This window comes from Desmodus rotundus, chromosome 8, assembly GCF_022682495.2.
Source record: "Desmodus rotundus isolate HL8 chromosome 8, HLdesRot8A.1, whole genome shotgun sequence".
NCBI classification, from domain to species: Eukaryota; Metazoa; Chordata; class Mammalia; order Chiroptera; family Phyllostomidae; genus Desmodus; species Desmodus rotundus.
This window is the reverse complement of record NC_071394.1, coordinates 109,431,969-109,450,422: the sequence shown is the minus strand read 5'-3', so window position 1 is coordinate 109,450,422 and position 18,454 is coordinate 109,431,969. Positions and strand designations below refer to the sequence as shown.

The 18,454-nt window shown below is 45.9% G+C and overlaps 1 protein-coding gene across 3 annotated transcripts in view; it reads right to left on the bottom strand.

Annotated features, from left to right (window-relative positions):
- PLCL2 (phospholipase C like 2) overlaps positions 1 to 7,585 on the bottom strand; it is a 158,761-nt gene extending 151,176 nt beyond the window's left edge. Inside the window, exons 1-2 of one of the 3 annotated variants that reach the window (XM_053929866.2) lie at positions 7,496 to 7,585; positions 6,521 to 7,097 (exon numbers count right to left, since the gene is read on the bottom strand). In XM_053929866.2, coding sequence (XP_053785841.1) covers positions 6,521 to 6,844 — 324 coding nt within the window. In that variant the 5' untranslated portion in view covers positions 6,845 to 7,097; positions 7,496 to 7,585. Of the gene's footprint in view, positions 1 to 6,170; positions 6,192 to 6,520; positions 7,098 to 7,372 lie in introns of those variants that run through there. The other 2 variants (XM_053929865.2, XM_053929867.1) reach the window with 2 other exon arrangements.
- Positions 7,586 to 18,454: the final 10,869 nt, after the last annotated feature.

Here is an 18,454-nt window from a genome sequence, read left to right as displayed (position 1 = left end):
AGTCTCGTGGGGCTCCCCCACAGGCTGTCACAAAGAGTTTGTAAAAAGCAAATAAGTGGGGTGGCCATACTATTTATCATGTAAACCAGGATGCCTCTGAGAGTGAAAGAAGGCACTGTTAACAACTTTGTCAGGACGAAAGGTGTAAATCTGGACTGCCCGGGCAAGATGTCTGGGAGCTTGACTCAACGAAACTGACGTTCAACACCCTCGGACCGTGTGGCTGAGGCTACTTAGGTAACACAAACGGTGGTCTGAGGCTTCAGATTTAGAAAGGCATCCTAACAAATAATTCTTGAAAGCATCTTTAGAATATGCCTGAGAAATTTCTCTGGGCACTTTCTGCATATTTCAAAAGACAAAATTGCCAAAGTGGACATGGCCATGTTAGCGATCTCCAACTCGAATGAAGTCTAAATGAGTTTGCTCATCTCAGGAGAAACTCTGAATCAGAGAAACTAAAAATAAAAAATAAAAAAAACCCACACTAGGTACTACTTATTGAGAGTTTATCACGTGCTACTCACATCATCTCATTTCATCCTCACAGTACGCTCTGAGGGGGGATTCTATTCTCTCTGTTGAGGAGATGGGGTAACTAGACACAGACTTAGATATCTTGCCGAAGGCAACGCAGAAATGAAGAGAGGGAGCCAGAAACTGATCCAAGCACCTAACTCCACATCCTCTCTTTTCCCACCACTGTTCTGCCTCCTGAATAACCCAGACATGCAACACTCGGCCTGAGTGTGGCATAAGACCCCAGAGTACAGCCCAGCTGAGATTATTAGCTAGAATACATTTTGCCTAATTATCCCTCCATGTGACCAAGCACTAGTAGCCAGCAGGGCGCCTAGCCACCTGCCCTCCTCTGACACTTGGAAATAGGCAGGTGCCAAGTGTCCTCCCAGCAGTCTGGACCATTTGCATAACCATCACTAAAGTTCAATGTAATTAATTATATATTTTGAGCACCCTAAAGCTATGGAATTTTTTTAAATATGATTTTTTAATCTTCACCTGAAGATATGTTTATTGATTTTAGAGAGGTAGGTGAGGCAGGGGGAGAGAGAACATAGGATAGAAACAGGAATGTGAATGAGAAACATTGATCAGTTGCCTCCAATGCGCACCCCGGCCAGGGATCCAACCTGCAACCTTTTGGGGTATGCTCCAAACAACTGAGCAACCTGGCTAGGGCTGGAATTATTCTGACGCAAGGAAAGCAGGTACTGCTGAGACTTCCCTGGGGGCTGTGACTTGAGTCTGAGTCACTACTAATAGTCTTATGCCAAGCACAACCCTGTTGCTTCATAATTATTATCAGTAGGAACACAATTTCAGATACTGTCGCCCACAGGTACAAATAATTGAATATCTCCTGAACTACAGAATCTCATTAAGGTAAAACAAAAAGGTAGCTAAACTAATCCCGGGGTCTGGCAGATGAGTGAGTAATGACAGCCAACAGTTAGTATTAATAAGGAACAAAGCATGTATTTTTGGACATGCATGTTTAAAACACAGACTGAAGAAAAAATATGAATGTCATACTTCACATTTATCTGCATTTCTGTTGTAAATAACACTGCCCTATTTTGTTCAATAGTGAGGTATGGGTAACTTAGACATTAAAAGAAAGAAGAAGAAAAGAAGAAGAAAAGGAAAAGAAAAAAAGGACAGTCAAGTTCAGACCCCTTGTGGAGAGCACAGAACTGTGAAAGGAACTGAACAGATTCTGGGAGCGAGCAATCTAAGAAAATATAGCTTGAGTGGCCGAGATCAGCAATTAAAACAAATCAACACAGTTTCGTGTCAGTTGCCTAGTTGATTCTGATGAAAAACAACACAAGTCAAACATAACTGTTTGGAGGAAAGGCTGGGAAATGGAGCGGCTGAGAGAAGGAACCATGCCCTGGCCTTTCAGCAGTTATCTTGTGTGACCCAAAATGCATTAGCTCAAAGTGAAGCGGGGAGTTGCTGACTGGCCAATAGATTTTTCTGACCTAAAAGATCCAGGCTGCCTATCTGTCCAGACAAATTCACTTTGTGACCCTGTTCCCGTTTGTTCAATATTTATGCCCACGAGATTCTTGCGCACGCAGTCGTTTTTTCCCGACCATTCAAGAAAAAAACATCTAAAGTCAAATGCAAATAGTCTATTTAAGATCCAATTCAAAATACAGTTACTGAGTGCTTATTATCTATGCAGAACTGATAAATATAGCCCAGCTTTCGCCTACAAGGAGTCTAGTTTATTTAAACCATGGGACAATGTAATTTCTTGGGCACATTTTTATTACTCTGTTTAAATATGTATGATAAATCCAAAAAGCCTGTTTATTCCTCACTTTGGGATGCTCAGCGTCAAGACGTAGGGATATATTTTGGCAAAAAGGTAATAAAGGCCTTTCTCCGACACAGCACGATACTATGACCGTGACAGTAATGATATTAAGAAAAATAAGGCTTGCCACCTTGACAAGGTCAAACCGTCGGTCCCAGTGAAGCTGGTGGTTCTGGTCAAGCAGCTACAACAGGTGACTAACAGCTGCCTGATTACATTATCTGTCAACCTCTTCTGCCAGCAGAGATAGAGATTCTTTCCCCCCCTCCCATGTCCCCTACATTTAAAGGGGAAAATCAAATCCCGTGTTCCAAATTGCCAAGGCTACCATAATTAAACAGAAAATTTAAAACAGCCAGTCTAATTTGGGGGGCAGCAGAGTGCAGCTGTACCCAAGTGGACTACATCCACCAGCTCTAACACCTTGGCTAAGTGGTTAACTTCTCTGAATTCTGGTTTTCTTCAGCCTACAGAACCAAGTCAAAGAATTGTGTTAAGCAGTTTCCCTGTGTTTTGCATGTAGTAAGTATTTAATAAATGGTGGCGGCAGTTATCACTTTTAAATACCAAAACAATGCAGTATCTGTATTTCCTACTGATGAAAAAAGTGTCTAAGATCAAAGGCTGCCATGGTCTGGGGCCGGGGTGGGGAAGACTGCAAAGGGACTGGGGGATTTTCTGCGGTGATGGAGCTACTCTGTGTCTTGACTGTAGCGGCGATAACACGCATTCGTGTTTGTCAAGTCTCGTGGAGCTCACTGACAAAGTGAATTTTACTTTATGCAAAGTATGCCACATTTTTAAAACTACCAACTAAAAGATTCAATTAGTTTTGATTAAAATAAACCATCCAAATATACAGACATATTAACTGCACTTATTTCCAAAATTAAAAAGAAATTTAAGGCCTAAATTGCTACTTCATAGTTTCAGACCAAGCTAAGTGAAAGGATTCAGCTATTTGTAAAAAACATGGATGCTATATGAACAACAAACCAAATTAACTGTTTCAAAATAAAGTGTGCATTGGATTGAATAATGTGATGACATGATACATGAAAAGAGAAAATGAAAGTGATGTTTTCATTTACTAGATCACTTAAGAAGACAAACGTAACGGCCCGTTCCCTAAAAATCTAGTCATAGGCCTTTGTAAACAATCTCAAAAGTATATCACTAATTTCAATAAGCTAAGGAAACGTAGAAAAGTATGGTGATGATTGACTTATCTTCTCGCAGTGTGTGTAAAAGGGTCTACCAGGCTGCTTACTCTGTATTTTCATCAACACTGTTACCATAACCAAGGAGCTCTTTTAGTATCTGTGCACCTACTCTGGCAGAAATGTAGTTTGACAACAACTTCTTACTCAATGCCCCACTTACAAAACAGATGGAATTCAAAAGTGATGGTTTTAAAAGGAGAATGTAATTCTGGTGAGGCCACGGTACATTTCTGCCTGTGTTCTGCACCTCAGCAACAGGCTCTTTCCCGTGCACACTGAGATCCCCACCTGCAAGGGCTGTCGGGGCTATGATGAAGACGGAAGCTAGGAGACGGGCACAGCTCACAAGCCTGACATTTCAGCGAATGCAACCCCATAAATTCAGGTCTCTGTTCCTTAGCTAGAATTTACTCCTGCCATTTTCTCACACCCCCAATGATCGTCTTGCTTATTAATCTACTTCTGCCTCGACTATTCCATCACCTGACTGCATTCATCCCCTGTATTCAAAAGGAACACAAGAAAACCCAGGAAGGAGGTCACTCTTGCTTTTTCACATGGGCTTTTGCTAAGCTTTGTATTATTTTTTGACAAAAGTGAAATACAATGTCTGTCATTCATGTGACAAAAAATGTCTGTGCACTATTCATTGTTACTATATGAAATTTGATGTCAAAGTAAAAGATCTCTTTATTCTATTAGGATAGAGGCTGTTACGTCTTTAGGAAATACCACACTAACTTGCTGAGACCTTGATTCTTCAAGGCACCAATTCAAGGGGAAACATATCAACTAGTCACCTACTTAATTATAGCACAGCCCTTTCCTGTAATCCAGGCTTGATCAACTTGGCAAGAAAAAAGCAGTCAATCGAGTCACCTCAGGAGGTACAAGTCAATGAATAAGATATGAGGCTGGTAAATCCAAAATAACCCATTTCAGAAATTAAGAGAACTTAACAGAGAAAACATGTACTTCCTTATCACTCCTCCATTCACTCAGGAAGCATAGTGAGGCCTTACGATGTTGCTGGCAATGTGTATCTAGGAAAACAATTGTGAACAAGAAGCTAACTGCCTTCATGAGCAAGAAGAAAAATGACAAAGAAATCTTTGAAAGTCTAACAGTTCAGAAACCGGTGATCTCTGTATCATTAATCATTTTCCCATGTTGTTCTAGAATCTTCAATGGAGAAATGACACCTACCAATAAGTTTTCAATTCCACATATCAGAAATATGGGCAAAACCATCCTTCCTAATCTTCCAAGAATGTAAACTTAGAGTAGATGCTGTTGTAACTAAGTTACACTGTGAATCCCAGTACAGATAACAATAAAGTTGGAATTTTTTTAAATGTAGAAACAGGCCCCTCCAGAAAAATAGAGGTGAAGAGTTAAAGTACGCTGGTATCTTCTCTGGAATTTTCACCTCAAATTCCATTAATACCACACTGCAAAATCACCACAAATCTCTAGTCATGGATAAAAACAGCTATGACACATAATTCTGTCAATAGGATTGATTATCACACACGGGTGAAAGCAACTTACATGGAAATATAAGCTACAGTGTAAAAAATATGAATCACTAAAAGCTAGGTATGCAGCAAAAATATACTTTACTTTTCTTAAACTCAAAACACCTGCTGCAGGTAGGTCACTACACTCGAGCTCTAAGCCCTCCGATTGTGCACTTGCCCAGACATAAACTGTGCAAACAGATGACAAGCGAAAAGCAGTTTCACAACTGCTTGTTACACAGAGTAGCAAGGTGATATATTTCACTAGATCACTGTACAAGTTGATAACAGCATCAGACACTTAACACTGTACTTAGGAGATTGCTGTAGGTTCAATTAAATTTCCAGTGCCACGGGTGCCAACTCTTTTCACTGTGGCCCATTCTGTCTTCCTCCCCACCAGTCATCAGCTATAGGTGCAGCCCTGTCAGTGTGCTCGGCTGCTTGCTGTCCTGGTAACCACTTGCTTTTCAGAAAGCAACACTTTCATATTTGCTCCAAACTTGAGCAGAATGAGCTAGTCTTGCTAAGGCTCTGTTCTTCTTAGCTCAACAACTATTTTTTTTTCACTTTATGTCACGAGAAATATTTTTACACTGCAGACCAAAATGTAATACTAGAATGAAACCACAACAAACTAAGGAGTTCCTAATATTACTGCTTGAGCTTAAAATACACATAACAATCACTGACTTTTTTTTCTGCTAAATAACACAATGCAAGAGATATCAAGACCAAGCAAACTGCCCAAAAGAACTTCCACAGAACTGAAGGCCAGCCTACTGCAGCAAAAAAAAAAAAAAAAAAAAAAAAAAAAAAGCCTAAACCGTCCAGAACTGTAATCTCTCGGTGCTTCCGAGCCTAAGAAAGCGGAAATTTGCATTTACGTTCAGAACCCTACTCCTTGTCTCCGTGTGACTGCGTGACCAGAGACTTTGCAGCCACGAAATATAACCGTTTGCAAAAGGCAACTGTATACAGATCAGAACAAACCTATAAAATAATCTCTGTTCTCCCCCTGGGATTTTTAAGAAAATGTTTTCACATAATCACTAACTGCCTTGAACATACAATACAAACCTTACTGGGAGTCTGTTACCAGCTGAAGCTACCACAGAAGAACATGTCCTGCCCAGCCAGGTACAGGCCATAATTCCAGCCCAATCCTGGGAGAGGTGACAGCCCCAAGTTCAACTGGGAATGTCTGAACACAGTTCCCTCTGCACATTGAGGAACACCTCTAGAATCTTTCCAAATGCCATTGGCATCCAATCCCTGCTCAACCACCCCAAGCACCCGTGCACCAGCGGTGGTTCCCGTTAGCAATGGGCTCCTCTTACAAACCCCTCCTTCCACCACCACTCCCCTCCCGGGGAAACAGACCCCAAGGGCGGCTGGGGGTGGGCGATGAGCGCCCTTCTCCCACTTACCTTGATGATGCTGCTCCGGCGAGGCAGGCCGCCCGACTTGTTTTCCCGGAGGAGGGGGCAGGCAGCCGGGCTGGGGGTCGCAGCGAGCACCCCACCGTGAGGTCCCGTGGCGGGGCTGACCCGGGCTTCGTCCCCTGACACGCCGAGGCTGCAGTCTCCGTTAGAAACCCCGCCGCTGTCACAGCGCGCCCGCCCGTGGCCGAGGCGACCTCCCCCGCCGCCGCCGCCTTCCCCGGCTTTCAGGGCACCCTTGGCACCGAGAGCTGGGCCCGGGGAGGTGGGCAGGGCCCCGCCAGCGGCGCCCCCCCGGCCGCACTCCGCCATGGGCGCCCCGCGACCCGCCAGCACAAAGCCGCGTCCCCGCGTCCCCGCGTCCCCGCCGCCGCCTCGGGCCGGGCCCGCCGTGCGCGGCCCCTCCTCCTCGCCTCCTCCCTGTCGCCGCCTCGCAGCTTCTTCCGCTTTTTCTTTTCTTTCTTTCTGTTTTTTTTTTTTTTTTTTTTCAATTTAGATGTGATGTTTGTTTCCAGCTCTCCCCGCGCACGGTGAAAGTCGTGGCGGCGGAATGGTCGAAAGATTCCTGCAGGGGAGAGGAGAGAGAGACCCAAGTCAGCTCTGGTGGCGGCGGAGCCGGGGCTCCGGGCACCTGGGGAAGGAAAACACGCCCAGACACACATGCCGCCGCGGGCGCCAAAAATAACCCGCGCGCGCCGGGTGCCCACCCCGGGGTTCCAGGCACCCACCCCAAGGTAACGGGGCGCCCAGCTCTGGGGCTCGGGGCACCCACCCTCCCCGGGGGCCGGAGCAGTCATCGCGCGGGTCCCGGGCGCCCTGTCCCGGGGTCGGGGTGCCCACCTCGGGCTTAAAGCGAGAGGCTGCCGCCGGCGACCCGACGCACTCCGGCCACGCGGAGGCGCCTCTGGAGGGTCCCGCCACCCCGCCCGGAGGGAAGCGACATGGGTCTCCCCTGATCTTAACTCCCTATAGGCCGTCGCGAGCTGGCCCTGCCACGTCCCCCTTGGGTCCCGCTGAGGCCTGAATCGTGGGGAGGAAGCGCACGGGGGGCAGGGGCAGCCGGGCCGTGACAGTCGCTGCGAGGCCCGGGGTAGCCCAGACCCACCCACCCCCGCCCGCAGCTGAGTCTCCTCCTAGGCTCGGCGCTGCCCCCTACAGGCCATAGGGACCCTCCGTGGCCGCCCCTGACCCACCGCTGGTCGCAGGGGCTCCCGCTCGAGGTCGCGGCCGTTGCTCTGGGGCCGGGTCATCGGGCCGCGGGAACTTAGCAGCCCAGCTGACAACGAACGGAGGTGGCGACGAGTCCCGGATACCCAGTGTCCCACTAGAGCTGTGGTAACTGCCAATCACCCACCAGGCGCCCCGAGGGGCACCGACCACGCAGGCCCCTGGGCCAGGAGCTGATGTCCCGCGTCTCTGGGGACTCAGCCGCTACCCCTCCCTCCTACCCCCAGCTCCCGAGTCCGGGATTCGTTCCCTTCCCACCCAGTTTGGGGAAAAGCCATCCGGACGTTCCCCTCTGGGCTTCCCCACTGCGGTGGTCAGACCCAAGTCACATACAGAAACCAGTTCCGTTCCCTTGGGCTCCTGAAACTGTAAATTGATTCAACCGGTTACCAGGATGCCAGGGCGGCTTGGATAGGTGGATGGATGAGTTGGGGCGGGGGGTGGAAATTGAGAGAGGTGAGGAGCAGAGGACCTCAGCGGAGCCTGCTCTGTGCCCTCTGAGTTGCCCTGCAGAGATTTATCACCGATGTTCCTTCCCTTAGGGTCCTTCCTGAGATGCTGGCTGGTCCAGCCCTCTGAGAGCCAGTATATCCTAATTGGGTCACAACAGCAGGCCCCTCCTCTTTCTGGTCCTCCCCAGCTACCCCAAGCCCCAACGCTTTGGGTACAGTGACCTTGGGTACACCTAAAAATCAACCTTGATTGTGTGGCTCCCCGGCGCAAGTACCTCCCCCCTCCCGGAATCTTCATCCCTCCACCCAGACCGGGCCCAAATTCACAGCCTGGTACCCGAGGCCCCACCCACTTCTCCATCCTTGGCTCCCTGACTCCAGCCTCCAGCCCTCCTTTAGCACCCCAGCTCTTCTCCAACTATTGAGTTTCCTTTTCTAGGAATGCGCTTCTCCCAGGGTGCTGAAAGAGAAACTGATAGTCCGCTGGGGGTTGAACTCAAAGCCCTTGCTCTCATTAACGTGATGTAGCAAACTGCCCAGGAGCCTCTGAGGAACTGGGCTTTACATACATATATACATTCCCACCCCTACCTCTGAAGCAACTTCACATGCCTTGATGTTATTCTTGGGAGGCATTTTAATTCTTCTGATCTTGTGGATTCATATTTTTGTAAACCATCAAACAGGCTTTTTACCCACTCTTGCCAACCAGGGCCTACATACTCACAGAAATATTTTTACATCGAAGGACAACAATGTTTTAATGTTTGATTCAGTCCCATCCCTTTTCTTTTCCCCTAGTTTTTTGGCTCAAAAAAATTTTTTTGGTTTTGTGATAGTTTTTGCAGAAAAAAAATATGTTCAAAGAATTCAAATCAAGTTCTAGATCTACCTTATTGAAATTATGATCATAGTATCCTCTGAGTACGCCGTGGGAGAGGAAAGGAAGAATGTGAGGCCTTTATTCCTAAGGTTCTCTAACCTTGATATTTCGAATAAACGCCTGGAGGTGTCTCTGCCCTTTCCTGCATTTCCCAGTCACTGGTAAAGTGCTGTGAGAGCCATACATCCTGCAACTTGCACCACAAGCCCCCCCCACCCACCCCCGTGAGTGAGGATATAGAGACATTTAAACCTCCAGGATGCTTTTTATAAAACCGCCATCTAATTTGCCTAATCTGCAAAACGAGCACCTATCCATCTCACTCTGGACTCCCAACAGGTCAAACCAGGGAGACTTCGTTGAAATATACTTGGTATTTAAATTAAAACGTTTCCCAAAGTATCTTGGCAGACCTGTAACTAATGATGCCAGAAGCACAAGGCCTGTGCCAGGTTCCTTTTTATCCCCATAAGTGCTTGTCTCCCACAAGCCGCCGGTCACATGCCTGCGGATGTTAGAGCTGTACTTCTCCATCCCACAAACAGCCAGACCGTAGGGACTGTTTCTCCTATATGGTCATGGGAAGCAGCATGTTCCTCTGACAAGTGAAATTCTCAGCTCCCAGCAGGCTTTTTAATAGCTAAACTCAAGATTTTGTTCATCACAAACAGCACAGGGAGCGACTGTTTCTTCTCCTTCCTGCTTGTCTCTCTGCAGTTACTAAGTGATTGCTTTCCCATTCCTCCTATTCCATGAACAATGTTATTGAAGAAATTGTAAATATTTTGCCAAAGTGTTTTCATGGCATTGTAAAATTCATAGAAGTTAGAGTGAGAAAAAGAGCCAAATATCGTAGTCATTCCTCAGCAAATACTTACCTAATGGTTCCTTCAGACTAATTTTCAGAGCAGGGCAGTAAGACACAGGCAAGACATTAATAAAATGCTCCATCTGGATAACTCCATGGTGTTTATACCAATTTACTATATCTATACACTGATGGTTAGATCCTGCTGAATAATTTGTTCATAATGTTTAAAGCCAATAGATACTTTTAAAATCTCACCATCTCATCATGCCAGCAATACGTAGCCTTGTTTTAAATTTTCTTCCTATTTTAGTCCATCTCAGCTTTTACTTATTGTTGTCACCCTTCACCAAACGGTCTTCTGTTTGTTTGTATCTTCACTTGGATGCCCAGAACATGAGCTACTCAGGCTCAGTCGTCCCCAATAGCCTTCCTTCAGCCTCCCCAGGAAGACACTGGTGCTGCTTACTGACCTCTTGCCGTCGTTTACACCCTTGCAGGTTATGCATTCGTGTCTAATTTCCAGTACGTGGGCTCTAACATCATGACTTTAAATTCTGACTCACTGAATACTTGGCCTTCAGATTGTTTTTCCCTCAATGTATTACGACAATTTTCTCTCCCAAATCTCAGTCTCATTTTATTTCCTGTATTTCTCTGAAGATGTAATTGAACCGCTGAACTTTCACATTGGACTTCTCCCCTTATGCTTAATGTGAGCGCTTACGAGAGCAGAAAGTAGAAGACCACAGTGCTTTCAGGAAATAGCAGATCATATCAGTGACCTGGTCCACAGTGGCTACCCATTTGCCTCCTGAGTTAATTCAAGGTGTTGATTTTAATCTAGTATGCTCCTAAAGCTTGGATTATGTTTATTTTCTCATGATTCTCAACAAGAAATATGTAGTGATTCCCTTTCTTGCTAGGCAACGGTGAAATAAGTCAGACCTGCCAAAAGCTGTCATTTGCATATTCTTCCCCTCCTGACAATAAAGACCCTTCACCCATTTACTTTGAAGACACCTTCTCCAAGTGTATATGGCTGATAATAAATGAGGCACTCAGGGAATTACAGTGACGCTTTCCAGCCACTGAGAAACCACTACGTGAATTCATTAAATTGTCGTCAGTGGCTATTGAGTTCGGTAGCGCTTTGAGAGAATCTATTAATTACTGGAGATTTGATAGGATTATTTTATCAGGACAGTAATATGATCTGCTCTAAAAATTACTGTTGTTTCTCACACTGCTTTTGTAAACTCACGCATGTGATTGTATTTCTACTCTTACTTATTACAGGAGTCACTGCATACTCCAATGCCTATAGGAGCCAGGCGCATAATGCAATGGGCAAAGCTGGGAGGATTTGTTTCATAAGAGCCACATAATTTATAGTTTTTCAACAGTGATGTACTTCCATATCAAATACAGAGGGGCACTCTTCCTGAGTCATCTTTGGTTTTCCAATTTTGAAAAGAGCTTTTGATGATATAAGAAATATTTCACTTTTCTCTTACTTCTAAGAAAGACATTGTGAACATAACGATAAATAGCAACTGACACCCAGCCAGGTGTGGCACAGCACTGTGGAGTGCTAGGGATCCAGATAACCTGGTGAGGAATCTTATTGCTGCCAGGATCGTCTTACTTTTCCAGAGAAGTAAAAAATCTGGAATTTAAAATTTGCTAACATGTTAGTTCATTCTCTTAATGACACCCACTAAGTGAGGTCTCGATGTATTGTTCTTTTTTCTTTTTAAATGATTGCATTTATTTATTTTTAGAGACAGGGGAAGGGAGGGAGAAAGAAAGGGAGAGAAACATCAACGTGTGGTTGCCTCTCACATGCCCCCAATTGAGGACCTGGCCCACAACCCAGGCGTGTGCCCTGACTGGGAATTGAACCGGTGACCATTTGGTTCACAGGCTGGTGCTCAGTCCACTGAGCCTCACCAGCCAGGGCTGTATTACTCTTTATAAGGTCTACAGAGAGGCCTATCTTCTCCTATCCTACCTCTTAATTGTTAAGATATGCAAAGGAGAGCATTTGCCTCCCAAATTGTGCATTTATTTGGGTTTCATCAACCTGATTTTCAAGAACAGATTTAGTTTATTTATTCTGATGAGTTTAAGAAGTTCAAGTTTGATGACCACATCATTTTACACATCCCGATGTGCGATGTGTGGCTCCTAATGACTTCCCTGCATCAACCCACTCCCTCTTCATCTCTGACATCTGAAACTCAGGAACCTATTGTCTAGCCCAAAACTCTGCCCTTTCATCAGCCCCGTTCCCCTGCTTCCCCAAACCCACCTCCTTTCGTGAGGCCTGTGATTCCTCCACTCCACCCCGCGTTCAGTCCACCAGCACTCCTGTCTGTACTGTCTGTTCCCTACCCAGCCTGGGCCTCATGACCAAGACTTCCACCCACATTCTCACCAGCATCCTAGACCCTTCACATCATTGTGCTTAGGTTGCGCCTACCTTGCCAATACACAGCTTTGCATAACTCCAACCATGACTTCCCCCATACATGCCCCAGGCTGCTACTCTGCCAGAGAAATAACTCGCATAGCCATGCTGACCAGACAAGTGAATGATTTCTGAGTTCAGCGGGGTCTTTGGTGTATCTAGGCAAGATTTCACCCTTTTCTAATCATCTCTAATCTCCATTCTCCAAACTGTTCCTTTCCAAATCCCATCTGACCCTCTACCCCTCCTCTCATCAGTAGTCCTAGTTCACACAGACAAGGAGATACATCAAGTAAACTGCTTTAACTTTTCCTGCATCCCACTGATTCTCACCTCACCCGCCACGCCTGCTGTCTTGAGGTAACCCAAAATCAGGAACTCTATGAATGTCATGTATGATTATTGGACTCTCCTGTTCAGATGTGATTGTTCTTTCTTTGGGAACACAGGACTTTGTCACTCTCTTTGGATAGAAGGAAGAGTGGAGTCTTCCCTGAAGGAGTGGCCAGTCTCAATGTGAGTCACACAAGGACAAGAAGCAAGGGTTTGGAGGGCAGCCTTAGATCAAAGAGAGAGGAAATGCTTTCCTCCTCCTGGCCCACCTCCTCTTGGGCCTGGTGTCTCGGGTCTTCAGTGGGGGCTCCTGAGCAGTGAGGAGGAGAGTAGGGCCTCCCGGATCCAGGACTGGAGGAGCTGCTTCCTTAGAAACCCTGTAAGGCTGTACCTGTGCACTCTAAGGATAGGGACATTTGAGTGGCCAGTTTAAAGTTGCTCTTTACCCAAGGTGCTAAGAGAATTAAGGAGGGGTTGGGTATTATAGCACCTCTCAGCTGTACCACCGTGGAAAAGGGGGTGGGTGGTCTGTGAAAGAAAAAGGAGCCCCTTTCTCCACCCCCACAGTGAGTGTGATGGCTGCAGCGGCCACTAGTGAGATTCTGGGGGCAAGTATGCCCCTGAGGGGGTGCCACAGCGAGTATCCCTCTCCTTCGCAGACCTGACAAACCAGGGCAGTCCTCCCGCCTGTCCTGCCTTGCTAGTCACATGTCTGCATCCATTTCTCTCTCATTAGCTGTCTTCCTTCCACATATGAATGCGGCTTGCTGAAGGTTTTTTCAGTTACCAGCCTATTGTAACTGGTTTCCTTCCTCTTCTACTGGAGCTGCCCTCCCAAAAGTCATGGTCGACATCCTAATGAACAAACCTAATGGCTACTTTTTACACTTTTATCTTCCTTGGCCTTTATAGAATACTGGATATTGCTAATTCCACTTGTATCACTGAAACGCTTTCCCTGCAGAGCTTCTTGGCTTGGTTGTGCCACAGAAATCTCAAACTAACAAGCCTCAGATTTAATTCACCAGATATGTGCTCCATACAGCTATTCGCCCTTGCTCCGTGTTTCTTTTAGTTGTACTGGACCCTCTCACAAAGAATTCGGCATTGGCCTTGACTCCCAGCACCCCTTCCTTTGTTCCAGTTAACTATCAAGACATAGTTGATCATGTAAATCAACCAGAAATTTCCCTCACACCCATTCCCAGCAGAATGGCCTGGATTACTGTGCCATTGTCACTCTGGGCTTGGGTTATCCTGCTTGACTCTAGTCCCTCCCTGTGTCAATCTAGGTCTCAAACCACCATCAGAATTGTCCTGGGGGTGTGGGGGGCGTGGTCACTTCTCAACCTAAAAGGTCGGGACAAAAATTCCTTCTCCACGGAAGACGCACACAGCCAATGGTAACCTGGTCCCCAGCTTCCCTTTCAGCATCGTCTCCCACCCAGATAAGCTGCCTATATGCCAGTCACCCTGACCTGTTTCCCTGAAAAGGTGGTGCTTTCTCCCCCTCTGTATGCTGGCGCACGGTGTTTGCTAGGGTTACAATTGCTCTTTCTCTCTCTCCTTTGGAAGAACTTAGACGCATCCTTCAAGAAAGCACAAATGTTTCCCCCTTTGATAAGATGTTCCTGAGTCCAGAAAACATAATGAGTTGCTCCCGGGCTCCTCAAGCACTTAGTACAATTTACAGGGCTTCTCTCCATTAATAATTGAGCTTATCAGAGTTTGACACCTTCAAACGTCACCAGACCAGGACCTGACATATAATAGACCCTTAATAAATTTTTTATTTTAATTAATCAGCCTTTTCGAAAACCAATCATTGACCCTCATATGCTTATAAAAAGCTTTCTTATTTTATAAGGCCTCTTTCTTTGCAATGCTGAGAATGTCTTATTCCATGCCTTCCCATTTTTCTCCCCATTTTTTTTAATTACCTGATACAAATAAATCCATTCATGTACTAGCATCTGTTCATTATACATGTGCTTTGCGGAAAGGACTATATGTGATGTCATGGGGGAAGGCAACTGGGAGCTTGAAGTTGGAGGAGGGTTATTTTCCATTGTGTATACATGACATTTCCAATTTCCAAAAGTAATTAAAAATAACAAATTAAAGGAGCAATTCCAGCCCTGCCATGGGTCAATAAAAATCCTGACCTAGCTGTGAGAGGTAGGGTGTAGCAAAGCCTGATCAGACCAAAAACATTACCTCTCCAGCTTGGCCCACTGCCCACTCCTTTCTTAATTAGTTAGAAATTCCCACGGTAGCAATACGCAACACAGGAGGACAGCAGCTCCAGAAGGCTGCTGCTAAGATGTACAAATTACCTGGGAAAAGGAAGCTTCCCTAGACAGCTCCCAATTATGCTCATTAGCAAAAAAATTAGCCAAATGTCACTTTGTCCCTTTTGGCAGAGACCTATGGGGGCCACATGAGAGAGAAAGCAGGTTAATCTCGGGACCCAGAAGGTGGAGGACAAGGCTCAGGACACTAGCCACCCCTCCCCACCGACACGCACAGAGCAGGGTGGGGAAGGGCAGGCTCTAGGCAAGTGAAGAGAGATTGTGAACCATGTGTTGTAGTTCTTTGATCTGGCTCTGTGTCTGCCCCCCCCAATGGAGTGACACCTAGGAGGGGGCTTAGGAAGGGAGGGAAACCAGGTTTTGAAGGAAGTGATGGAGCTGGCTTGCTGAACAGGGGTCAGAAGGTCATTCTAGGGAAACCAGAGAGCAAAAGCCAAGACACATCCAAGTTCCTCTCCTTGTCACCAGTTCCTACAAAAACATTTCTTGCGTTATTAAACTTTAGTTAAGACATGATGTGGAGGGAGCCTGAAATGATCTTTTAAAATCACGTGATCTTGTAAATAGAGGATCTTGAGCGGAGCTGGGACTAGCAGAACTAGAGGAAGTAGATAAACAGCAGCCTTGGGATTTCAGGCTCCACGGAGAGGAAATCTTCCTTGCGGGGCCATTCAGGCCCTGGTATGCATTCATTACCAAAGGGGCCTCGGAATTTCCTTTCCCCAAGAACCCTAAGGACAGGACAGGCAATTATCTGCCAGGATGGTATCAGCAGCTCCAGCTCGAAGGCAGTGTCCATAATGAATCACTCCTTTGACCTGCTGGTTCTGGGGGTTTAAGCACAGATTTAAAAAAAAAAAAAAATTTAAGTCAAATTAGATGCTTTGTGTTCCAGTTCTTGGTAGTCTTTATTTTAGTGGAATTACTCTATGGTGTGGTATCATGAAATGAAATGTTTTAGCCCTCTTCAAATCACATGTACTTCTCACTGCAGGGTCCAGTTCCCCACCATTTGCCGTCTTGAAATTGAATCCCTTTGTAATCACATGTCCCATAGTCTGAGTTCAAGTGTATCTTCTAATTGGTCCATTTTCCCTACCTTCTATATTAGCTCCCCTGATTTCCCTTTTTTACTGAGCCAAAGATCCCAGGACATTCTTCTGTCCACTGAGTAGAGATTCCCCACTTGGTGAGTTAGGAAATAGCCCTTTTCCTAACATGGTGACTTCTTTGAGGCTAAGGACCTGCTGTGTTTGTAAAGGCAGTTAGGGACAATGAAAGGGTCTGGAAGAGGAAAATGTTAATGCAATTAGAGCATGTGGAGTAATTTTAAATCTCCCTCCGTCTCCAGTGCTGGCCATGGGCGTCCTGGGTCTTTAACTCTAAGTTATACCCAAAACAAAAATGTTATCACCATATTCTCCAGCGTCCAATTCAGCCTTCCTGCCCCCATAAACATTTTGCACACCGAGCCATCTCTCTGCTCTTTTATCCATCTGTCTCCCTACAAAGACCGTATTAGTCTACACTGATGTTTCAGTCATAAAAATGATCCCAACCGCCTCCGCTCTGCCTCTCTTTTCCTTTTATACACACAGCTTAAATCTTAAGTCTTTCATAAGCCCTTTCTCTGAAGTGGTGTGTAAACACTTCATTCCAACAGCCTGCTATTCTCACTCTTCCTTGAAGGGAAATTCAAATCTTCTGTCTAAGGGGATGTCAGGAAGCGGCTAGGCTGTGTGACTCAGCCCCCAGACCTGAGATGATCTGGCCCGCAGTTCAGATCGGAACCCTTGCCATTTATACCCCTTGACAGAGACAAATCCTTTAAACCTTGGGGATTTCATTTTCCTCTGCAGTCACATAGGGATATAAGCAGACCTGCCTCCCAGGATGGATGCAGACCAACGCTCCAAACACTAAAGAATGGTATAAATGCTGATCGAAAAGGCAGCAACTTGAGCTCACAAATAATTGCCCCAAAAAGTCAATTAGACCCACACGTTTTTTCTTGCACACACAGGAAGTCTCAGCCTCATCTCTATTTAATGCACTCCCCTCCTCACTCATCACCATAAAGGTGATTTTAGTGTGTAATAAATATTTCACAGTAAAAGTTTCTGTGCCCCCAAATTCCAGAGCCCCAATAAGTGGCCCCCCATATTTCCATTTTGAGTAAAACAAAATGGCTGTTCAATCCCAGAAAATGAGCATTTGTTGGAATATACAGGCTACCTTTCCTTTGTAATGCTATTGACAACTGATTCCTGTACGTTATGCTGACTTGCGAGTTGTTTGAATACCCCAGAACTTACACAGCATGTCATAAGCTTTCTGGTACATCTCTCGAGCTAGTAATTCTGAAGAGAAAGAAACACACCTTGTAAAACAACGAAAAGGACCGAAAGTGTGTCCTCCTAAACTGTGATCTCATCGAAAGGACAGAGGCTAGCCCAGCAACCAGAGACTGTAATGAGGAAAGTATTCATCTGTCCAGAAAGGTGGACGCGTGACGGGGCTCACACAACTCAGTTGGGAGCATGATTATTCCTAAGTATTAAAATGAAAGAATGAATTAGTAGAATTAGAGCGCTCTTTCTGCAGCTGGCTCAAGAGCCCGACTTGTTTCTGGCATGAGAGGAGTAGGAGGAAGGAACCAAGCACTTATCAGCTCTCCAGGCAAGTCCAGATCATACCAGGCCACAGGGTAAGGCCTGTGGGCATCTTGGAATGAGCATCTGAGAAGTGGCTTCACATCCCAATTCAGGCCTGACCACTGGCTCTTCAGGGGTGAGTACACAGGGGTCCTGGGATGGGTCTGCTTTAAGAGTCAAACTTTATGGATTTATTTCATAAAGACTTTGTCCGTAGAATCTGGAAGTGGAAGTTCAGTGAGTGGATTTCAGCCTGGGACGCAGCAACAGCAAAACAACAACAACAACAAAAGGTGTCAATTTCAGGAAAGAGGTAATGAGGTCGAGGGAATCAGGGTCTATAAGCAATACAGACCATGCTTTTCTCCTGAACCAACACCCACCCCCACCCCACCCCCAGCGAGTGAGAGGGAAGGGGGAATGCTAGTGAGACCAGGAAGAGGGGCCAGTTGGACACATTTATTCCCACTTTAAGGAGGCTACAGAGGCACTTCCTAAATTGGTAACTTGCCCAGGGCAAAGGATGGCTTCAAAGTATCCATCAAATTAACCACTATGCAATTATGAGCAAGAGAAAAAATAAAAGCCAGATTTCCTCCTAGACAGTCCAGCCCAAGAGGAATGGGTAGCTATGGGGACATACTATATTTCTGTATTATTTTTCAGCAGACCAGGACCCAGTGCAATGATCCTGGTGGGCTGTTCCTTTGCTAGGGTCACACAGACCTGAAGAATTCTCCCCGCATCCCTTCCTGCGGTCGCTGTACAAAGAGACAACAC